Below are 25,065 nucleotides of genomic sequence, written 5' to 3' on the forward strand. Positions count from 1 at the left end.
TGGCCTGCTCTTTGATCACCTCCCCCTAGGGGGGAACAGCCTTACCAGGCCATAGTAGAGGACAATGCAGCCACTTTTGATGTGAAGTGATGGACTAAGATCAGAAAGGAGAGGAGAACCTCCCCTATCAGTGGACTTGGGGAGTGGCATGCATGCAGAGGGAGGAGGGAGGGTGGGATTGGGAGGGGAGGAGGGAGGGGCTTATGGGGGGATGCAGAATGAATAAAGTGTAATTGATGAAAAATTTTTTAAAAAAAAGGAAAAAATAATTTAAGAACCTTAAATGACTTTCAAAAGTGGAGGAAAACATGGAGTTAGTCAATTTACATGGAGCAGGTCTCGCCCCTGGGGGCAATGGTCTCCTGAACCTACTCAGACCTCGGACACCACCACTGCTAGTTCTAGAACTGATGCAGGATGTTCCAACGAGGGGGTTAAGGCTTCTCATAATATTTCCTATAAGCCCACACCTGTTTGTTTATATCCCCCATTTTTATTCATTATTAGCCAGATAGAGCCAAGTAATTGTGGTAATGATACTTGCTTTTTTGCCCAATGCTGGAATGCTAGTGAATTTAGGTATGCCCTGGTTATTCGCACGCCTCGTTGGGTGCCTGTGCCCGTTGATGCCCCTCATGCTATGACTCTCTTCAGACAGAAAAGGGATCTTGGAATTACAGCCCCCATTGTTACTGCCATCTCATTGGCAGCTGTTGGAGCTACCACCAGGGCATTAGCCATGAGTCATGCTGTGCAGACTGCTCAGACCCTGAATAATCTTTTAGCCAATGTAGCTCATGCCTTAGATGTACAAAAAGGAATTAATGCTCAACTAAAAGGAGGCTTGATTGTGTTCAATCAGAGGATTGACCTCATGCAGGAGCAAATTGATACCCTATGGCAAATCGCTCAACTTGGCTGTCAATGAAAATATGCTGGACTTTGAGTCACTAGCATACAACATGAGAATTTTTCCTGTGCTGCAAATCTGTCTAAACAATTGTCGAGCTATATTTTAGGTAATTGGACTGGAGAATTCGATACTATGATGGAGCAGCTGAGAGTGGCCATTGTCACGATATATTCTACCAGAGTGGACGCGGGACTAGCCACAGGATTATCATCACGGATTGCTGCAGCCATGAATCATCTGAAGGAATGGGCGGGCATGGGAGCATTAGCAGGCCTTCTGGTGTTGGTCTCTTTGGTTTGCCTGTGGTGTATATGCAAGATTAGAGTCTCACAACAGCGTAATGCAGCCATGATCATTCAGGCCTTTACAGCCATTGAAGCAGGACAGTCTCCCCAAGCATGGGAGCTAAAATGTTACGCTCAGGATGTGAGACTAAGCACTGCACTCAGGGTCAGTTGCTTTCGACCCAGAGAAGAGCATGTCTGATTGCATGCGGGTTGATGCCCCAGGTCCTGTCTCTGAGAAAAAGGTATCGGACGGGTCTGATGCTCTTTGGGTGGATGACACCTAAAGGAACATCGGTACAAAGTCCCAATTTATTCCTAATATCAGAGATCAGACCTCTACTCTTGCCTGATGCATCTAAAACAAAAAGGGGGAACTGTAGAGAGCTGCGTAATGCCGCACCTTAAAGATGGAGCTGGTTTCCGCCTTCCACCTTCCCGATGGCGAGTGCTCTCTGTCACAAACAACTCCATATTTGGCTAAGGCTGAGGATCTGGCTTGCTTCCGTGTATGTGGACCTATCTGCATTGCCCACGTGGCACGCTGGGGTTGGCTACCCAGAGGCTATTTAAGCTGTGGGCTGGCTTTCCCCAGGGTCAGATGATTGTTCAAAGTTCCTGAATAAACTGCATTGAAAAAAAAAAAAAAAAAGAAAAAAAGAAATTCTGAGCTCTGTCATATTTGAGACACAGTCCCTATATCAAAGCCATGAACTGGCTTCTCCACCTTGACCCAGCTAGTAGACCTGTACTTCAAGACAATGATTGACATACGAGCACAGGTATCAGCACAGGTATCAACCCTGGAACTGACTCTTTTATCCATGTCAAGCATTCAAATCTCTGTTTCATAACTAAAGTACTGTATGACCAGTCAATGTGGTATTAGGATTCACATAAAACAATAAAAGCAGTTGTGTAAACGTTTTTTAGGCAGTAGATGGAGGGCTTTTTAAAAATAATTTATTTTAAATTTTATCGCACTGGTGTTTTGCCTGTATGTCTGTGTGAGGGTGTCAGATCCCCTGGAACTGGAGTTACAGAGAGCTGGGAGCTGCCATGCGGATGCTGGGAATTGAACTCAGGTCCTCTGGAAGAGCAGCCAGTGCTCTTAACCAGAGGCATCTCTCCAGCCCCATCTACCAATGCCATCACACCTGGGAATCTGAATCAATAACCCTTGGACAGATATTTAAACCTTTAGGAGTCTGAATGCTTTTTCCCAATAAGAGCTCCATGGCAGAGGGCCAAATATATCTGTGTGTACAATTTGGACATTTTGATTATGAGTTTAAAAATAAAGCTTCTTTTACTTTTCAACCAGTGACTACATCAGCAGGAATATCCATAATGAGTTGTCCTCATTTGAATTGTAGAATTGTATTGATTTCCCCTCATTGTTGGCCAGGGGAAGGGCTTGTCACAGAATTTCCTTAATTAATTGGAAGCTTGTCTTGTTTATCAAATTTAGAATGAAGATGGTGACTTTTTTTTATTGCTGGCTTAATTTTGGCACCTTTTTCTTTCTCTTTTCAAATAATCAGATTTTAAAAACAAAATAAAATACAATAAGATAAAACAAAACCATTACACCGAAGGTGGACAAGGCAAACCAACAGAAGGAAAAGAGCCCCAAGAGAAGACACAAGAATCAGAGACCCACTCTTCATCCACCCACTCAGGAGATGTTCATTTTTATCTTAAATATGGATATTTCTGAGCTTTGCAAATGTTCTTAAAATGCCTTCTCTTCAACTTCAAAGTCATGATGCACTGATGTTAGGTGGTTAGGTGTAGGGCTGGGAGGTGTGCAGGAGCTGGTACTAATGGTCAAATGAGTCTTCTGTATTCATATCATGATCAGTTTGCACCTGAGTTGTTGTTCCTCAGGTGCTAGCAACCTGGTTTTCTGAGACATAGTATCTCATTGGTCCAGAACTCACTATGTAGGCTAGGCTGGCCAGCAGCAAACCCAAGAGATCTAAGTGTGTGCCAATGTGCCTAGCTTTGTTCTTTTAATTTAATTTGGGTTCTGTGGGGACTCAACATAGGTCTTCATGCTTGAAAGGCAAGCATTTTACTGACTGGGCTATCTTCCTAGTTCTAAATCATCAAATTTGAAGCTTACCACTAGTGACCATTTAGTTACCACTGGCGATATCAAACATCAGAACTGCCTCAGAGTGTCGTTCTGTCACCACCCAAACCAGTGACATAACTGCACCATGGTCCAACAAGCTAATGTGAACCTATACAGCAAAACTTCGAGAGGCTGGCCATGGCGTGCCCGAGTCTGAACGAGCGCTTGGGAACTTCGAGAGGCTGGCCATGACAGTGCCCGAGTCTGAACGAGCACTTGGGAGTCTAGGCAGGGAAGGAAGACCAGCCGTGAGCTTGAGACTAGTCTGCACTACAAGGTGATTTCTGAGAAGAGCCCGGGCTAAAGGTCAAGACCCCAACAACAACAACAACAACACATTTAGATGAGATTAACATTTTATTTGTCTTGTAGTGCTAGGGAGGGAACTTGGGGCCATGCTCGTGCTCTCACAACACTGCATGACTGACATAAATCCCCAGGCAATTTATATTACATACTCGAAGTAGAGAATGGACACAACTTTGAGTCAATTTCAACAGATTTTGGAAGGATTCAGGGTAATTCAGCCTTTTGGTTAGCTACACATGGAGTCTTAAAAGATGGCCAGGTCATTTTATTTCCTGGAGCAGTTTACCAACTGTCATCCTTGTAAGTCAAAGGAATTGCTGTATGTCAAAAGATCCCCTTCTGTGAATGAGCCCTTTTGAAACTAGCTGCATAGAGTTCAGATGAACAGCGAAAGGTCCTGTCAGTTTTCCACTGGTCTCATGCTGCTGCTATCCTATTTAGTGTAAGGAAAGAACACCTGGTATGCTCAGAAGCAACACATCGAAACGCATTGAGAGCATCACTCATAGGCTCATTAGAATTCAGCCCAGTAAAAGCTTTTCTGTCATTCACAACCCCACATTCGAATTTGAGAGGTGCAGTAAGCCAGCACACAGGTCACTGCAGTGTAGCCCGGCCTGCAGAGCGGGTTTCCAGACGTGGCCTCTTGCTGCTGCGCTGCTCTTCCTTTGTAGACCTGCGCCTCAATACACCGTCTAGCATGCAAGAATAACTTCATGTCAGGAAGCACACACAGAGCCCATGGGGACTTTTCTCGCCATTCAGGCTGGGAGGACAAACCATGCTTATGGCAAAGGAATGTGCATTTTATCTCCCTCCACCTTCAACTTCTCACCCATCGCAACATCCCACACTCTAAAATGCTTTCAGTCTGTACTGATTCTACACAGCTCACAGATAGTAAGCCTTGAAAGCTGGATTCACTCAGCTGTGGACAGCAGATAACTCACAGAACTTTCTTGGGGTGAGGAGTGTGCAGCAGTCATTATTCATCTAGAAGGGACAAAATATACCTGCTTATCCTCCTGAGAGAGGCGTGAACTGTTTGTGAGCAGTGAGACTGGGTCTCGCACTCACAGGCTCCAAGGACAGGAAGTTGGCCTTCTCAGAAGCATGAGCTTCAGGCTCTTCCCAGCTCTTGGTTACTAGCCGCTTTAATGGCACCACAAGCTACATGTGTACAGAACCCAGTGAGCTTGGCATAACCGCACACCTGTGACTCCCCAGTGAACACACCTACCGCCTGAAAGTTCCCTCCCAGCCTGTGCTTCTAGCTTTTGGATAAAACTCCCAGAGTCATCTTCCCAAGGGGAACTGGAAGCCATGCCCGACTTTTTAATTTTTCCTTTGTAATAGTGCTTGGTGAAGTCTTTGCTAGGAATGTATCCTAATTTATCCATTATTTATTATTTTCTTTTATAATCAGCATTTATCTGTACATGTGTACTATACTATATATTAGTATATAATATATAATAAAATATATTACTCCAGGTCATAAAATTATTTATAATTTTCTATAGAAAACCCACCTTCTAAATTATCTTTTCCCCAATCTTTAATTCTTGGGATTTAGTCCTGAGCATTAGTGAGGTAAGAGCTTGTCATCATGAAGTAGGGATCAGGTAGTGTATTGTTAAGCTGTGTCCCTTAAGTACTAACATGTGCCTATTATAAAACAGCATCTTACTTCACCTACTGTTTAACAACCAGTTTTTCAATTCTCCAAATTCCATTTTCAAAATTGTCTGATCCCTTTTCATAATAATTTGTTCATACTACCACCCATGCTATCCCTCAAATTGCAATCCTCTTGCCTCAGTTTCCCTGGAGCTGAAAGTAGATGCATATGCCACCACATGTGGCTTCACATTTCAATGGACTCTTAAAAAAAATCAATTTATTTATTTTAGTGTTCTTTCTGCCTGCTTGTATGCCTGCAGGCCAGAAGAGGGCACCAGATCTCATTATAGATGTTCTGAACCACCATGCAGTTGCTGGGAATTGAACTCAGGACCTTTGGAAGAACAGCCAGTGCTCTTAACCTCTGAGCCATCTCTCCAGCCCTGTCAATGGGCTCTTTCACTTACATTTTCCTATCTGTTTGGTAGCTCTGGTACAGACGACTGCCTAACAGCGCAGTTAGTGCAGTGAGCGAGCTTTCTATTCACTCCATTCGTGGGGCTCACCCTCCACGCTTGTGGCTTTTCATTTATGCTGTCACATACACGCTGTGGCTCTAAACTGATGAACATCCTCTCTGAGTAAACTGCACTTGCCTCTGCTGTGGGAGCCCTGGGGACACCTGAGCAGGAGCCTGAGGCCTCCTCAGGAGCTGGAAACCTAAGGGAGGCCTCAGGCTCAGTTCTCCACCTTCAGCAGACCCCCACTGACTTGTGTGGCCACGTCTATGGCTGTCCTGGGTCTCCTCTGACACTGGTTTCGCTTACTTTGCTAATCACACAGATTCTTCCTCTGTTTTCTGAGGGGAATATGGGTCCCTGAATTCCCTTTATTATCTTGGAAGTCTAGTATGTTTAAAATAATGCTTTACTTGGGCTGTTTCTAAAGCATAGTGTTCTTGGGAAGGTCACTCAGGATCCCACCTCCCTTCTGTGTGTGCTCTGGCCACTGTCACTGAGATTGCCCCTTCCCATATCGACAACTGGGCAGCTCGAAATGGCCAGGACTCAAGCTTCATGTGGCAAGAGTGGAAGTTTAGCTTTCATTTCTCTGACTCTCCTGTTTCTTAACAGAATTGAAGTTTAAAAGGGAACCACACCCCATATGAGCCCATGCATATTAAATGGCCAGTGGAGGCAAATCTGTAAGGCTGCTGGGGTTGACTGGGGCTGGGGGTGGGAAGGACAGGGCAACTATAATGGGCATCACATTTCTTTGTAGAGTAATCAAACCCTCTGAAGTTACACTGTGGTGATGGGTACACAGCTCTGAATGCACAAAGGCCAGTGAGTTCTGTTCTTTAAAGGGGTGAATTCATGGTAAGTAAATTATACACTATGAAGCTGTTCCGTGGTTGAAAAGGAGATAACCATACTATTTATTAATATCAAATTCTTATTTAAAAATGCATCAAAATATAAGCTGAGCTTCATGAACTGTCACAAAGAAGCAAACACTGGTGGTAGGACAGTGCCTGAAGACCAGCAGCCTTCCTTGTCCTGGCCTCCACTCCCAGGATTCCCCGGCAGCAGGTCCTCCTCCTCCTGAGACGCAGGTGTGGGAAACGGACACGGGCCCTTAGCTGCTTTTAAGTGGTGCATGTCTTCTGTTCCATGGCTTGCCTTTGCACCCTCTTAGTAGGATCTTTTGATGGACAGATGCTCTTAATTTCAACAAAGATAGAGGAACGTGTGTGTCTTTCTACACTGAGCACTCTCCCCCTCTCCTGACCACACAGCACTTTCACTTTCTACACTGAGCACTTTCCACCCTCTCCTAACATGCAACACTTTCCCTTTCTACGCTGAGCACTTTCCCCACTCCTGACCACACAACACTCTCACTTTCCACACTGAGCACTCCCACCCTCTCCTAACACACACTTTCACTTTCTCAGTTAGCACTCTCCCCCTCTCCTAACACACAACTCTTTCCCTTTCTATGCTGAGCACCCTCCCCCCTCTCCTGGCCACACACCACTCTCACTTTCCACACTGAGCACCCTCCTCTCCTAACACACAACACTCTCACTTTCTACACTGAGCACGCTCCCCCTCTCCTGACCATACAACACTTTCACCGGCCCTTAAACACCTTTGATCAGTGTCATATCTTTTATTTTTTTATTCTTTAATAAATTTTAAAAAAGAAAATGTAGTAGTTATGTATTTTTCCAGGGTTTAAATAATAAATGAGATATTCATGTTTCATAGAGACCTTTGTATTTCTGGTTTCTTTTTTTTTTTGAGATAATCAAATTATTGCTGCTCTTAAGAAAATATACAGGAGACTTCCATTTACTTAAAACCCCAACAATCACAACTGAGCCACTATTTTAAAATAAAACTGCATAGCATCATGTTCAAAATTATGCACTTATGGAATTGTAAAAACTCTCAAAGACATATTGCACTCAGTATCATTTTTCTTACTATGCAAATAACAACTATGAAGACTAGTGACGCCCTTGTAATTTTTGCTTGATTAAGGTATTGACATAAACAGTCTTCCCACTCTCTGGACAGCCTGGCCACTGTGTCTTTCCTCTAGAGGGCGCTCATCACCTGGCCCTCTCCACAGTTTTCTCTCATTCCCAAGAAGCGGCTGCGCTGGTATAAGACAATGCTGTTGCTCAAGGTTTCTAACAAATGCAACTTATAGCTTCACTTTGTACATGGTCATTTATGTTACTGGAGCAAGCAGCACTTCGCACAGCCCCTCACATAACAGCACACACTTACGGACTGGTTGAAGGAATGAATCTGATCTTTAGAAAAGAATATCCTGCATCTGATATTAAAAAGTCACTCGCTACCCCTCCCTCCTCAGCACCGTAGTCTCAAAAGAATACTTAGAAATACTTACTTTCTCTCCTTTCAGGCTCATTTGGGTCAAGACTATAAGCTTCAGATGGATTCAACTGCCACTGTAGGAGATACAAATTATATACTTAAAATGAGTTAATAAACAGCATATTAGTACCTTGCTTTTCAATATCAAAAGAGCTTTTAAAAGTATAAGAAATGGAGTTAGCATGTCTGTGTCAATCTCCATGTCTACTAAGGCAATGACCTTAATGATCCTCAATCTGATCTAACAGATTACCTGGATCCAGAATCAGAATCAGAGAAGAATCCTCAGAGAAGAAAGGGGCTCTAAGAATCCTTTATACTCATTCTGTAGCTGATAAATGGAAGACTAGAAATGTTTGCCAACTGTTCCTGCTCCCAGGGACATCGGTCAGACAGAATTAGGCTGCCTGGCCATGAACACCACAGACTGTCTTGCTCCAGGACCTACTGAGGTGGTTTTCTCTTTTGTTTTCCATGTTTCTTACTACTGTTATTTTTATAATTTTATCTTTATATTCCCAGTGTTAACAGAGTTCCTGGTGTCTGACAAACATTTGGTCAGATCCTATTAGTGCAAGAAATGTTTCTGAGTCACGTTTCTCTGCAGCAGTCTTGCTGTGGTTCAGCACGGGAATTCAGATACAGCATCACTTAGATTTTTGTCCTCCACCAAGGCCACCACAGCGTGATGTCAGAATGACTGGAGAGGAGAGAAGAGCAAGTTAGCAGAGAGGGAGCCACCAGGCGCTCTCATCAGGTGATTTGGCGCCAACACTGTGTGGTGGGGACATTCTTTTCTAGGCACCGTCTCAGGCAGCAGGCAGGCCCTCCAGTTTCTATTAAAGCTGAGGATGGGGGCCATCTCCTTGTCACTCAACTGGAAGTCAAAGTTCTCATGTATATGTGCTGGTGTCACAGCTTTGGGGATCACCACCACATTCTGCTAGATATGGAACCAGATCAGAACCTGGGCTGAGCTTTTCTTTTGCTTTGCAGTGGTCGCTTCAATCTTGGGATCCTCTAGTACTCAGTGGTCCTCTGGCCTGGCCAAGGCCCGTCTGGAGCCAGGGGCTACATAGGTTGTGGTGCTGATGCCCCTGGAGTGGCGGCACTAGACCAGCCTGTCTGGCTGAGGTCTGGCTGGCAGTCAGCCTGGGTGGCCCCTGTTTTATGTTTCACTCTAGGCTTATCCAGGAACCTTTCAATCTGGAAGTGGTTGAACTTTGAGACACCTGGGGCTTTCACTAAGTCTCAGTTCACCAGTTCTTTCCTGGCCTCACACACATCCAAGAAGTTGTCTTTCTGGTGAGAACACGGAGTCTATCATTTGGGGAGAATACTTCCTTTGTGGGCTCAAGTCCCTGTGAGTCAGACAGAAGTACAAACAGCCCAGTTTCAAATGCAAAGGGTCTTCAGCAGTTCTCTCAGAACGCAGGGGGAGCACAGCCTGCTGACAACTAAGAGCTCCTTTCCCTCCACAACCTTCTCTTTGGATGGCTTCTCCCTTTTCATTTTTGTTATAATAAGCATATTCAGTTAATGTGGACATAGCCTGCATTAATGGCCACCTTCACGGCCTTTTTGATTGGTCATGGGGAGACTTCTAGGTGCCCAGGACCACAATGATCATCTTGGCTTTGTTACTGAGCTCCATGAAGGTGCCTTGGTTGCTGCAGAAATCTTTCTGACAGACCAGATGTCTGTGATGATGTTGGTGGTGGTGGTGGTGGGGTATGTGTGTGTGCCCATTTATTGGCCAGTGATGACAAGCCTCATTCCCTTGAGACAGAGTCTCTTACTGACCCTGCAGCTCTCCATTTTTCAGCCAGGCTGGTAGCCAGCAATTCTTAGCAATCCTCCTGCCTTCATCTCTTCCTCAACCCAGGTCTGTGGTTACAGGCACACACAATAATGCCTGTTTTTTACGTTAATTCCAGAGATCCAAACTTAAGTCCATATGTTTGCATAGCAAGCACTCTTCCCCACTGATGTACCTCCCCATCCTGTCTACTGAGTTTTATACTAACTAAAGAAGGTCTGAGCACTAAAGAATGAAAATGTGGCCCCAACTTTGGTCACATAAAAATAGGATGGCTCAGGTTAGCCCCAAGAAAGAGACAGAGGGTGAGAAGATGGCTCTGTGGGTAATGTTCTGGTTATATAAACAGGAGGGCCTGAGTTCAGCAACCTTGCACCCACAGAAATGCCAGGCACAGTGATGAGCGCTGCCTGTAAGAGACATGTGGAGCCTCTGGCTCTCTGCCAGGCAGTCTGGATGAAATGGCGAGCTCCAGATTCAGTAAGCGCCCCAGGATGGAGAATAAGAGAGAGAGAGAGCTGCCATCAGTCTATATGGGCATTCATTGGTGAGCTCACACACATGATACACACACACACACACACACACACACACACACATACACACACACACACACACCTGAGGATGAATTTATAGAGGGTGGATGAGATTTAAATAAACAATTTTCAATAAAGGCATATATGAAATACACCAAAACACCATAATCTATTAAGTTGAGCAAAACAGTAAAAAGCAGTAACTCTCTCTAAACTTTCATTTCAAAATAATTATTGAAAGGCTTTTTATAGCTATAGAAATGGAAACAATGTAGTTATCCAACAAAGGAAATAATTATATAAGCTAGGTGTTCAGGTTGACTATTAAAAATAATTTTTAGGAACTCTTAACAACACAGAAAATATAGCAACATGTTGACCCGTGGTATAAGTTATAGAATGACACATACTTTTGGAGTGTTCCTAATCTTCTATGGTGAGCACATTTTGCTTTTATAACACACATATGTATACAGTACATGTATGCTTTGATTCCCCCATGCTCAAACGCTATAAAATACGAATATAAAGCTGAAATTTCTATACAGTTCTTTATAAACTTTCATACTCACTAAAAATCTAGTCTATTAATGAGGCATTGGGTGCCAGGATTAGGGTACTGGATGACACAAAAAGGAATCAGCGATCCTGCACAAGACGGCCTTCCACAGCATTACCGGGATAAACAGGGGCCCCGGATGGAACCGCACATTCGATGCAGCAAAGTCTCACCTTCCTTCTTAACTCTGTGCTCTATCAGGAATCAGAGGATGATCTATACGCCAGCAACCCCTGGGAAAAATTTTTGTGGAATTCTTACAACTTATCTGTGTGCCTGCAAATATTCCAAAGTAAAACCCTTTTTTAAGTCTAAGTAGAAAGAAGTATGTTAACAGTTCTGTGTTTCCATAAACCTCCTCTAACCCTTTAGAAAAACCCTAAGCATGAGACAGTGCCTTTTCTCTGATTTCTCCCATGAGAATATGTGTGCAGTGAGTTTGTACGGCATGACTAGTAAAACTGGCTGTACCTCTATCCACCGTTTCAAGCCGGACAGATGGTGAGCCCCCTGAGCGCATTAAGACTTCAAAAGCCAATACACAACTCTCAAGTTGTAAATGCATGTGCAGGGCAGTGATCCCTGGCTGAACATTTATAGTTTAAACTTGTACACATAAAAATAAACTCAGTGTGATAACTCACTCATATTCCGAAAAACAATAAAAATCACTAGTTCACAATGTTCCACAGGTTACCAAGCAGGAAGTACACCTTGGGAAAAGGGCATGTACTTACTGTAAATTTGCGAACACCTTCAAGCTCCCCAAACTTCATGTAAGAGATGTCTGCTTTCTTTTTTCCAACATCTACATCCCCAGCATAAATCTGCTTTATGCCTGCACCTTTAATTAAAGGCACACATTCATCACAAGGGCATTTTGTCACAAAAATCATGCTGCGTTCTTCTGGCTTTATATCTTGACACCTATACAAAGTTATAAAATATTACAAAAGATGTTATGAAAAAGCAAGTTCATTTTTAGAGAAATCCTTAAACTTTAAAGCTGAGGTTTTGCAAAACAAATTTGCGGTATTACTATTAATGACTCAGCCATATCTTGCTAAATTAGCACATGTTTAAAATAGGCAAAAATATGACAATCATAACTAAAATTCATTGTCTGCATTGGTATTTTTGACATTATGCTAAGAAGTAGCTGAGGACAGAGGATGGAGGAGGGAGAAGTGGACGATGCACATGGGGAGGCCCTTTCTGCATACGCACTTCCCTGTGATACTGGAGAATAGAGTTCTGTTCCGCAGGAGCCGAGGAACTGTCTGACTAGTCCTTAGGCCACCGTGGCAGCCAAAAGCCTAAGCTCTAACTTGGCCATTCATTGTTAGATGCTTTCTTAATGAATAAGTACTAATGCCCAGTTCTGAGCTACAGTTCTCTTAACTTTCCTCAGTCATAACATTTTTAAGTGGGCAATGACGTTTTCAAACCTTTGTACAGAACACAGCAAGTAAACTTGCACTTAGGCAGATGGGAGGAGTCGAGAGTGTGCTTGGTGTGCACAGCGGCAGCTCTCCTCTCGAGCGTGGCTGCAGGGCTGTGTGGCCCTCCAGGCCCTGCGTGCTAACTGTTCTCGGCCAGCTGTCCTCCATTATGCACCTTCTGTTTCTATCTTGCTAGCTGAGTTTTGCTGCTGCTCAAGCCGAGAACAGCAGAAGCTGATGCAGGGGCCCTATGCAGACATGCTACCTGCTACCTAAGGAGTCTGTGCAGTGTGGCTCTATCAACACCACACCGTCTCTACCCCCACAACTGCCTCCCACAAAGCTCCCTCAAGGCTCACCATTACCCCAACCCCCCGCCACCGCACTCGTCTCATAGCTACATTCTAGTCTATGAACATCTCTAAGCTCCTCTTCTTGAAGGCAGCGCATGTCAGAAGCAAGGACGGTTTTCTCCTCAAAGCCATGACCCAGCAATCCTCTCCAGCTCAGCTCAGATAGCTTTTCCAGCTAGTACCCTCTTGTCCACAGCAGCTGGATGCCACAACTTTCTGCCTCATCCATAGAACCCCTCATGTTAGGAGGATGGAACCTATTCGCATGTATGGTGTGAGTTTCATGTCTTCATAAAGTTGTAGAACTTTTCCAAAGTTTCACACTGGAGAAAGCTGGTCACTGGCACTGGGCCTTGAGGTTTTATAGCCAAGCCCCACCTCTTTCTGCCTACTCTGCTTCCTGGCTACACACACTGCCTGAGCTCCTGCCGCCATGTCTTCCCCACAGCAATCCACTGTGCCACTTCAAGCTGTGGCCCACAATAGACCTTTTCTTTAAAGATGCTTCTTGTCAGACAACAAGAAAAATAACTAATACAACATGCCCTGCACTGGAGCACCCTGAGAAAGGAGCCAAGTTCTACGCAGGCTTTAGTACTCTCTCCACCCCTTAAGGGCAGGTGCTGAGGAGGAGTTTAGCAAACTAAACCAAGCTGACGTCAGAAGGAGGGAGTTCTAGCTGTAATCTCCAACAGCACTCTGTAAACTTTCTTTTGAGAATCTCATATATGAGCTCTGCAGTTACTGCATTCTCCTCCCCTCCTCTTTCCAATTCCTCCCATTCCTCAAATCGACAGTCTCTTATTCTTTGACTATATGGGTGTGTGCATGTGTTTATAAACAACCTGCCGAGACCAGTCAGTGTCGCTTACGTGTGTTTGGTGCTGAGCTCTGAGGACTGGCTAGCCCATCATGGCTCCTCACTGGACAAGACTGATTCGTGTCTCAGCGGCTATCAATTGCTGCTGCTCTTCTAGGGGTGAAGCTGTGTGAGAATTTCCCCATCCAAACTGACATGTCAGTTGGTGGCATAACTGTTCAGGCCTCACTTAGGCAGCAATATTGTTGGGACTTCCTGGGTGCAACTTCCCTGTCGTATATAAAAGACACTATCCTAAGCTGACATCCTGCCCTGGTCCTCTCAAACAGAGGCTCTTTAAAACACTTTAGTTCAGAATAAAGTCTGTATTTGTGCTGGCTGCTTTTATGTCAACTCAACATAGGCTAGCGCCACTGGAGAGGAGGGGGCTTAGTTGAGAAAATGTAGGCAAGCCTCTAGGGCATTTTCTTTAAATTAGTGACTGACTGGGGAGGACCCAGCCTACTGTGGGTGGGGCCAACCCTGGGCTGGTGGTCCTGGATTCTATAAGAAACGTGGCTGAGTAAGCCATGGGGAACAAGTCAGTAAGTAGCTCCCCTCCATGGCCTCTGCATCAGCTTCTGCCTCCAGATTCCTGCCTTGTTTGAGTTTCTCTCCTGACTTTTTTCAGTGAATCAGTGGAAGTGTGGAAGTCACTTACAATGTGGAAATGTAAGCCAAATAAACCCCGTCCTTCTCAATTTGCTTTTTGGTCATGAAGTTTCATCACAGCAATAGAAACCTTAACCAAGACAGTATTTCATATATATAACAGATGTGCTCTAAACTTAGAAAACATTCTAACATCCAAATATGGACATACCTGGGCAAGTCTCTTAGGACAAACTTCCAGTATTTTCATACCAGATAGAGTAAGAAGAAAGAATTTCTGAAGAAATGGAAAGAGCTAGGGAATCTGTGACCATACACAGCCTCTAGTACAGGAGCAGAACCAAGCTTTATCAAAATTCTATTTCTGAAAATATCTCTTAGGGTTTTTAAAGGAAACAAATAACAACACAAGGAAAATAGTTTCAACTAATTCTACTATATTTTCAAGGAAAGAAGGCTAAAAATATCTCCTACCTAAATGTCAAAGCATTCTGCTCGGCATGTATGATGTATCTAAATTTCCGTATTTCTCTGTCCTTATGCTTGTCGTCCATGTGCGGGAAGTCAGCATACTCAGAGCCAACAGGGAAGGCATTGTAACCACATCCTACAAAGTACATCGCTCCAGTTCCATCACAGCTTCTCTGCAAGTGTCATTAGAAGCACCGTGTGAGTTTCAGCATTCTGAAAGGCACTTTGCCCTCATACTTCATGTAAAGAAGACTCACTCCACTTCTATAACAAATGGAACCATCGAGAAATACAAGGTGTGAACTGGAGAAACGGCTGCGCTGGCAAAGGCATGTGCCACCAAGCCTGGTGAGCTGAGTTCCATCCTGGAATCAACATGGTAAGAGAAAATAGTTGTGCATCTTGACACAGATACACTCCCTACCACAAGTAAACAAACAAAACAATTTAATACAAATAGAGCATCTGATCATTTTATGGACGTCTTCCTCAGATAGGATCTCAGGGTTTCTTTGATGTTAGCAGTTAATACCATTGTCCTTAACTTATGAATCATTTTACTTGCTCCAGACAGTTCTCTCTAAGTAGATAATAAATTCTAGGAATGAAAAGCCACATTTTACACTTGCCTACAACCTCCCCCGCCACAGCTCACATCAGACTGTGAGGCACACAGAGACATTTGGAAGTGCCCGAGGTGTCCTTGCCCTCTGTATTGCACTACTGGCTAATAAGTCAAAAAATTTAAAAATATTTGAACCATTTCTGTTGTTGGGCTAAAAAGCTGCTGTGTGAGTTAGTTAGAAAATAAAAAATGTACTTTCCTTTAACCTTCCGTGTTTCTGAGTATCTCTTCTGTGTACATACGATCACAGAAATCACGTGGTTGCCTCTTTCTTATTTCTCTTAGTCAAGGATATAATAGTGTTAATATCAATGCTTTATCAACTACTGGGATGACAACTGATCACTGACAGTGTCTATAGTAATTTAGAATATGCTATAGATCTCAATCTATGATAGACATCTATAGATCTCAATATACACATCAACCTATTCTAAGTATGCAAGTGGTAGCAACAACAGATATATCACTAGAAAGCTTAACAAGAATTACTGTTATCTGAGCCAACAAAAGCTGTAAAATACTACATCAGTGTTTCATCGTTATTCACCAAACGTCAAACATTGCATGGATCTCATTTCTTTTTGAATAGATTTGTGTTTGTGCATAAATGTATGCAAGTGCTCACTAGAGGTCAAAATGGGGCCTCAAAAATGCAGACCTTTGCACCTTCTAAAATACAACAGTCTTCCTAGCATTGCCTCATTGCCTAACCCTGAAACTACCAGGAGAGTAATCACTGTCCCTGTTTCACCTGTAAGAAAACCAAGGTCAAAATGATTAAGTGTTCCGGGTCACAGTGTACATAACACAGCTGAATTGCAACCAACCTCGTCTTTCTGCATGTCTTTCCTATGCAGCCTTTCTATTCTCGAGGTAATGGATACAGTTCTCCACAAGGCAGTGTAGAACCTGATGCTATGCCAAAAGGCTTGCTGGGCATCCACTTAACCAACAGCCATGGGGTGGGGGGTGGGGGGACAGTGCTCATGACACAGCTGCAACCTGCGTGAGCCTCAGCTGGAGCAGCTGGGGACTGGCCACAACTTTAACTGGGGTATGTGTCATGTAGGAATCATACCAAATTCCATGAGAACTTTTGTTGGAGAGCCTATTCTAGCAGGAGTTACCAGGTAGGGTGGAGAGGAAACGGGATTTTGAAGGTGAATTCCGAATCACAAGATGACTACCACATGCTAGAATACCCGGAGTGAGGTGTGGCCACTGCTGAAAGAGCTGCTGGGAAGACAGTGAGCGGTATGCTGGCTAGACTGCACTGGGGAGCCTGTGAAACTGAAGCAGAGGCAGAGTCACGTGACTTGGCTGAAGGAAAATGTAGGCTTATAGTAGTGCGGTTATTAAACGCTTCTTAATTCTCCTTCCTCCTAATCCATAACTCTTGAGTTCTCATCATCCCTTTCGTTCACCTAATCACTGTTTCCTTGTCTAACTTCTTTTCCTAATGCAAATCATTTTTTCTCATTTAGAATATTCTTGGACTGTACTGTCCCACACGATAGCCAGCAGGCATACATGGTTAGTCTAAACTAGGTGTTGCAAGTATAAAATATACACAGTAGTTTGATATAAAAATGTGGACTATTTCACTAATCATTTTATGCTGTTTATATGTAGAAATATTTTGATATTTTGACTAGATACAAATATTAATTTTGCTTATTTTTAACTGATTCCTGTCTATGGGTAGATGTGATGCTAAAGTCAGATTAAACTTACCTATTGATGACTACTGTTGATGGTGACAACACTCACGCTCATTCCTTCTTGATTATCCTCTAGCCAATGAACTGTGTACAAGCTCTGCAGAGCTTGGCACTCCTTACTCCTGTTTTACTCCTGTCCAATAGTAACTTAGTCCTCACAGTCCATCTCATGCATCCCCCACACATTCCTCTTCCCTGTCTCTGTTTCTAGCCATGTACACCAGGCAGGAGTGAGATGGAGCTGTTTTACTGTGCCTGCCTATTTCACTTAACACAACGATCACTGGGTCCATCCACACTGCTGCAGATGACAAGACTCATGGATGAATAGCATTATGCTTGTGTGCATTTGTTTATCTGCTAATTAGCAGATAGACACTTAGGTTGATTCCAATTCTTTTCTTCATCATTTACCTATTTAACTTTTTAAACGCAGCTCCTAGAAAGGTTAAAGTTATATATGTGGATGGCTTTTAATTCCACTGGTTAGTACTAATGGAGCATGCACACTCCTAAAGACTAAAGTCCACATTCTTCACAGATCCACAGTGCTTCATGGCCCAGTGTCATGCTCTGCTCACATTACATGATTCTGGCACCCAGCATGCCAAGTCACATCTATTTTACCATCATGTCTCTCCCATGCCTGCCTCTGTATGTTTTCCTCCTGACCCACCTGACTTCCTCTGATGACCTCTCACTCACTCTTCAAGACTAACAGCATTCCAAAATTCTATAAGTATCTCTCTTATTGCTTCAGGCCGAGCACAGGTGCCTGCAATATCAGTCATATGTACACTTACATGTTGGTGTCTTTTCAACTCTCTATGAGACCATGAACACAGGAACTGTGGTATCTAAATCCCCTTCTTTGGGTTGGTGAGATAGTTCAGCCAGCTAAGCACCTGCTGCCGTCCCTGAGATCCATGTGGTGGAAGGACAGAAACGACTATCAAAAGTTGTTTTCTGACATGCATGCCCCTCCTAAAGGAAAGTGTAATTCAGAGAACTGGAACTGAGAATTAGGTCCATTGGTGTAACAGACCCAACTGTATGGTCCTTAGGCCTTTAAAGTTGGGTTGCTGTGGGAAAGTTTATAACTTAGCTCAGAAAACTCCTTGGATACTGTAAGTAGAGCTTGATAGGCTGTTCTGGTGGGACCTTGGAAGATAAAAGTGCTATGAAAAACCTAGGGAGTGAAAGCCTGGCTCATAAGACTTCATGTGAATGAAGAAGTCTTTCTGGAGATGAGCTATGTGCTATTAATGTGATGTTGTAGAAAACCAGTCTGGCTACATTCTTCCCATACCCTGAGAACTTGGTTGACATTGAAGTCAAAGACATGATACATAACTTGTTTGATAGAGGGTGTTTCAAGCTAGGACAGCATTCAAGCTGTGTAATGGCTGCTGCTCACTACTTACTGCTCATCCAGTAAGGGTGAGCAAAGGGTAGAAGAGATATGAAGCTCTGGAAAGTGAGTGAGTTTAAAGTTTTAGGTAAAGAGAGTGCAGATGACAAAGCATAGTGATTGTAAAGAGTTTTGTTAAAGAGAGGCCTAGCACACTGTTAGTTTCTACCGTCAACTTGAATCATCTAGAATGAACCTCAGCTGAAGACCCACCTCTATCAAACTGCTCTATGGGCTTGTGTGTGGCACCTTTTCTTGGCTGCTAATTGATGGAGAAGGCCCCCTGTGGACAGTGCATTCTTAGGTGGGTGATACTGGAAAGCTAGATGAGCATGAGACAGAAAGGTAGGAGTAAGCACCATTCCTTCATGGTTTCTACTTCAGCCCCGTTTTGAGGCCTGCCCTGACTTCCCTCAATGATAGAGTGTGACCTGAAAGTGAAGCTGAAATAAACCCCTTCCTCTTTTTAAGAAAATGTAATGGAAAGAATTTAAACTGTCCAGTGCTCATGGTGGCAGTGTCCAACCAATGCACAGAAGGTATTCAATGAATGTTTGCTAACTGGATGAACCTTAATATTTTCTGATGGAGGGACAGAGGTTTATACAACTTAATATAAGACATTAATACAAAAGCATTAATCTCAGCCAGCAAGTACAGTAAAATAGCTCACAGGCAAGAGCTATAGTTGTTACCATGCAGATGATGGAGGGAATGATGGATTGAGCTCAGGAGTTTGAAGGAAGTCTGGGCAACAAAGCCCTGTCTCAATCAAACTGCAGTACCTCAAAGACTGATTGAACAAAGTCCAGGTTCAATATTTAAATAATGCTTTTCATACTTACAGATTTCCCTTCTGCCCAGATGACAGCGCCAACTCCTGTTTTATGATCCTCTGAAAGACAGGATGTTTATTTCAGTAAAGGTCAACGCTGTCAGCTTCGTGAGTCCATACTTCCCAAATCACAAAAACATACTTATCGTAACACACATCATAAATGCCGCAACAATATCTTGCCCCAACCACACAACACTCTCAGGACAAACCCTCTCAGGTGTAGAATACAGGAATGAGGCACCAAGTAACCAGACAGGACCACCCTCACGCATGGCATCCCTGTGGCAGTTTCTCAAGTGGCAGTGACACACTCAACTCGAGCTGTAACTAACAGCCCAGCCTCACTCACTTTCCCCCAACAGGTCAGGATCTAACGGCCACTTCTAACAGACGATGAAGCTGAATGAAAAAAAAGTTCCTGAAAGAAGAATTTAGTGGGCTAACCATTTGCTAAGATCAAGTTTATCTTTTTATAACATTTTTTTACACTCCAATCATGGAAAATTGACTTTATAGAAATTGTTTTTAAAAAGGAGTTCAAGTGAAGGTCTTGTTGGTTTTTTTTTTCTACATTAGAGTGAGTTTGAAATTTCTAAGACAAAATTGAATGAATTAGAAAACCATAGTATTTATCAAAAATCACAGCAAGGGAAAAAAGTAGGTACATTTACAGAGAAATCAAAATTATCTGTGCCAGGGCCATTCACACTGCTGAGGGCTGAACAGAACTGTCTTCCCTTATACCTTCCTTCAAGCTGAAGCTCTCCCATGAAAGCGCATTCAAACATCTACTTTTCCATTATTGACAATACAGAGAAAAGCCCTGCCACTATTGTATTAAAAACCAGGGTGCCTTAAAGTTAACTTTAAAACTATAGTTATGCAATAAAATTTCTTATTTACAATTCAAGCATATTCAGGTTTTCAAAATTATAGTACAAAACATGTATTTTTCTGTGCAAGTATATTTTTATACATGATCTCATTTTTACCTACTGATAACTAAAATTTCCATTTCTAGATATGCAATTATTAGTTCTTTTAACCCAACCTCGTTGCCTTTTCTCCATCTATCTGATAGTGAGAATTCCCTAAAAATGATTTCTATTTTTTGAGTGTTGTCTATGTACCAAGTGTGGTGAAAGGCTGGCTGTTGGGCCATGGACAGAATGAAAGTCCCATCTTCAAGCAGCTAGCAGCTGAATGGGGTGTGGCAGGGATGAGGAAGCCGAGCTCAGAGAAGGTGACTATGACACTGAGGGCTATATGGTAATGTCTTCTCTAGTGTTGGGGGAAGAGATTTGGTAGCAACACTTCCTTCCTTCCTAGATCTTTGCAGGAAAGTAATATACATGAATGCCTTATGCTCATTTTTACAGCAGTGGTGGAAATTATAATATTATAATCACCATCAAAATAAAAACCTAGGCAAAGCTGGACTTAATGTATACATAAATTAAAACAAATATTTCTCATGCACCAACATCTTTCTTGTGTTAGAATTCTGGTCTTGGAGCTGCTATTAGTCTGGGGTAGACTGGCCCTTGTCAAGAAGGAAACAAAATTTTTCCCTTAGGCAGCACTTCTGTGGTTGGCAAAGGCTAATTATACGAGCTCATTACTTTTCTTGAATTTTGTTTTTCAGTTTTGTCTTGTTTTTGAGACAGGATGTTGATAGATAACCAAGGATGGCCTTGAACTTGCAATCTTCCTACCTCAGCTTCTGTGAGTGGTAGGATTAAAGGCATGTACTTTATCTGTAATTCTTATGAAATTGTTGTCTGTAATCTGGTTATTTTTAAGTTTTTTTTTTTTTTTCTGCACAGCTTTGAAGGAGAGGCTAGTTTATGACCAAACAGATTCCTGAGGCTTGTTGACACCTGAAGTCAGAGAATTTAGTCTCAAGTTCATATCTACAGGCACATCTATTTTTTTCTCTAATTTTTAAAATATTTGTGTGCATGCATGTACATTGTGTTTATCTGCGTGTCACTGTGCACTTGGAGGAGTCAAGAAGACATGCAGCAGTTCTCTTCTTTCCCAGCATGCTGGGCTTGGGCTGTAACTTAGGCTGGCAGGCTTGGCAAAGGCCCTTTACTGTCTGAGCTAGCAAGCGGGCACCTACATGTCAGCTTTTGTTATAGCTCTATGCTGACACTGGTGTGGACCTAAGTGTGCTCCACTGAACACTTGATCAAAATTGCTGGGTGCCTGATAAGAAGGCTGATCAACCAGAGAAAGGAGGCCAGGGCCAGGGACCTGCACTTCTGGTGCTCTGACACACTAACATCTGCCTCAGCAAATCACAACAGTTTGGGGGTTATTCCTGTCTACTTCTGTCCTCAACAGCATGTCTACCGAGCACTGTGGGGAGTGCCTGCCAGAGCAGCACATGCACATCTTATTTAACATCCCCAAACGTCTTTACACTTGCCCCAAGGGCTTTAATGATTATGACCTACGTGTGTGTGTGTGTGTGTGCCCATGTGTGTGTGTGTGCCCATGTGTATATGGGTATATATGGGACTGTGTGTCTGTTGAAAGCCAGATGCCGATGTTGGGTATGTTTGTGCTCTAACACTTTCACCTGACTTTTGGAGCCTTGGTCTCTTACTGGAGCTTACTGATTGGCTGGACTAGCTGGCCATCGAGGCAGCCCTGGAATAAGCACTTGCAGCCACACCCTGTGGGGTGTGCTCGGGACCAAACTCAGGTTCCCATGCTTGCCTGCTGAGCCACCCACCCAGCCCCCGAAGCATTGATTTTGGAATGGAAAGATTCGCCCATGCCATAAACACTCTTTAGTTCTTAGGGAAGATGGTAATTATGCCAGTGATTCTCCCCTGGTAGAGCTCACATGGGCAGAACAGTCAAGTTGCACCTTAACTAGGAGTTGAGTTCCAGAACCTTCCCCTGCAAAAAGACCCACTGTCAAAAATGTTTCCTTGAAAAACCTTTTATATCAAGTGTATCTGCATGGATTTATGTATAAAACTGAATAGTGAGTAGACATATGTATATTACAATTGTAATTTACAGTATATAAACTCTATGACACAAAGACTTTAAATGATTATCAACTCTGCTGAGCATCAGAACACCTTGCAGAACTTCTAAAGGCCTAGGCTGTAGCCAGTTGACTAGATCCCGGTAGGTTAGAACATCTGTACCTTTCAAGTACACTGGAAGCTACTGTGGCCAAAGTAGGATCAGGTCTTTCATGTTTTGCCTTAGATTGCTAAAATAGGGGTTTTCACACAGGTTCTCCAGACCTATAGATTCTGTACTTGTTGGTTGAGACCATCCATTCTGTGTACTCGACCTGAGGTCTTTAAAAGACCAGTGCCATCTGTTCAGGCCTTTCTGAGCACCCTTCTCTTCTCCTTTCTTGGGATAAGTGAAATTGTCTGGGCAAGGGAAGTAGCTTAGTGGTGGTAACTCAGTAGCTAGTGTTTGCCTAGCCTGCATGAGGCCCTAGGTTTCTTTCCTCTTCAACACAACATAAAGCAGGTCCAGGAGGTACATGCTTGTAATTTGAATACTGGAGGTGGAGGTAGGAGGATCATAAGTTCAAGGTCATCCTCAGCTACACAGGGAGCTTGAACTGCAAAGGACCCTATCAAACAAACAAACAAACAAACAAATAAATAAATAAATAAACAACTCCTTCCTATTATAGTATGTGTTCCAAATAAGTCTTACTTTGCCGTTTCTCCTATCTGGACTTTCCCAGCTTATTTCAAAGTTGAATTTTAAAAGTTGGTAATTCTACACTGGAAAACATTATATTAGGTAAGATATGAAAATAATGTTCAGATGATACATTTTTCCAAAATAGAGAACATAACATAACATTTTCCTTTTACAAATGTGTACAGCAGAGTAAGACTGAGTGCTTAACTTGCTGACAGAAACACAACCCAAAGGCCCTATTTTTACCTTCTTTCCTTCTAAATTTGTAGTTTTAAATCCTCAGAATGCTAAGTGTTTATTAAAAATAGAATACAAGGGCTGGCGAGATTGCTCAGCAGTTAAGAGCACCTGTTGCTTTTACAGAGGGCCTGAGTTTGAGTTCCAGGACCAACATGATGGCTCACAACTGTCTATGACTCTAGTTCCGTGGGATCCAACACCCTTGTCTGGGCTCTGAGGGCAACAGGCACAAAGTGATGCACAAACATACATACGGACAAAACACTAGTGTACGTTAAAATTAAAATCCTACAAAAAAAAACTGTGGCATACATAAAAATAAAAGATTTTGGTTTTCTTTTTGTATCATCTTTACTTTGGGACTTAGTGAATCCTGGAATCATACATGCAAGAAGCAAAAGGGGCTTAGTCTCCTGGTCCCGGTTTTAATGTAGTGCTGAGTATAAGAACACAGAATCCATAGGGTTCTGCTAGCTTCTTTACATTGTTGGAACAGCAGTACTTTGGTATTGAGGGGTCAAGGAACCCTGTCACCGATATGACGCAACCCTACTCCAGTGTCACTTAAACCCAGCCATTCAGCCCCATTATGAACTAAGCATTGAACTCACCAGTTCGATAAGCCAATAACCTGGCCTGCACCATGCAGTGCCTTGCAACTTCCTGTGGCAAACTCTGATTGTGACTTTCATTTATCTGTTCTGGGTTGCTACAGTAGAATCCGAAGTGTTTCAAGTTGGGCACACTGGAAGCTACTGTGGCCAAAAGTAGGATCAGGTCTTTCATGTTTTGCCTTAGATTGCTAAAATAGGGGTTTTCACACAGGTTCTCCAGACCTATAGTCATCAGTATCTGCTTATGCATTTCTTCATTTGAAACCAAAAATAACATTTCATATTCTTTTATTCTTTCTTGTTTACATTCAGAATAAAAATCAGTGTCAGCACCCGGCAGTGCTTTTGCAGTTTTTTGAATAAAGTCACATTTGTAAGAGGTTTCCTCTACAAACTGCACCATGTAACACACCAGCGGCTGCAGTAAGACGCACACGTGAGCTCGGCTGTTGGACTTTAATCTTTCAGCTGCTTTGGCATCAAGCTTTGCATCTTCAGAAGTAGAAGCCCCGGTGAGCAAACTTATTTCTGGGTCAGCAGGCCAGTAAGAAATTCGGTTAACTCCAGCTAAAATATAAAAATAGAAAAGGTCACGGTTTGCTATTGGCTAAATGAGAGGTTTTCTATCTAAATCCAGTCTATCATTGACCCTGAAATAGACATCTACCTACACCGTCACTGAGGGTTAGCTAACAAATACCCACAGGCCAAAATGGGCCTACAAATAGTCTTTTTCAGCTGATAGATTAAATACAGGCTTTACAGGAGAATATTCTATATGAGATGAGAAATTAAAATTTCAGATGTATTTATTCAAAGACACAGCCATTCATTTACATATGCCCTGAGTGGTCTGGAACGGCAAAGCTGACTGCCACAACGCTGCCTACAAAACCTGAAATATTGACTAGCTGGCCCTTTCAGGAGAGTGCTCACCAACCCTTCACAAAGCCTGAGTGGCACTGTAGAACTCCCAGATTTGCTAAGTGTGACTGAAAGCTCAGCATGAGCATGATACACAAGGTTTTCCATGTTGCCATGGTTGCCTCTGGAAATGTTACAGCTAATACTAGTAAGGCCTAGAGTCT

The 25,065-nt window shown here is 43.0% G+C and overlaps 1 protein-coding gene across 7 annotated transcripts in view; it reads right to left on the bottom strand.

Moving 5' to 3' along the window:
- Cdadc1 (cytidine and dCMP deaminase domain containing 1) overlaps window positions 1–25,065 on the bottom strand; it is a 53,617-nt gene that overhangs the window by 16,842 nt on the left and 11,710 nt on the right. For 2 of the 7 annotated variants that reach the window (XM_060391099.1, XM_060391101.1), the window contains exons 5-9: window positions 23,975–24,544; window positions 19,438–19,487; window positions 14,836–15,005; window positions 11,833–12,022; window positions 8,195–8,255 (exon numbers count right to left, since the gene is read on the bottom strand). In XM_060391099.1, coding sequence (XP_060247082.1) covers window positions 8,195–8,255; window positions 11,833–12,022; window positions 14,836–15,005; window positions 19,438–19,487; window positions 23,975–24,544 — 1,041 coding nt within the window. Of the gene's footprint in view, window positions 1–1,747; window positions 1,825–3,675; window positions 4,342–4,379; window positions 4,640–6,675; window positions 6,993–8,194; window positions 8,256–11,832; window positions 12,023–14,835; window positions 15,006–19,437; window positions 19,488–23,974; window positions 24,545–25,065 lie in introns of those variants that run through there. The other 5 variants (XM_060391100.1, XM_021664501.2, XM_021664504.2 and 2 more) reach the window with 5 other exon arrangements.

The sequence above is a fragment of the Meriones unguiculatus genome, chromosome 9 (genome assembly GCF_030254825.1).
Source record: "Meriones unguiculatus strain TT.TT164.6M chromosome 9, Bangor_MerUng_6.1, whole genome shotgun sequence".
NCBI lineage: Eukaryota > Metazoa > Chordata > Mammalia > Rodentia > Muridae > Meriones > Meriones unguiculatus.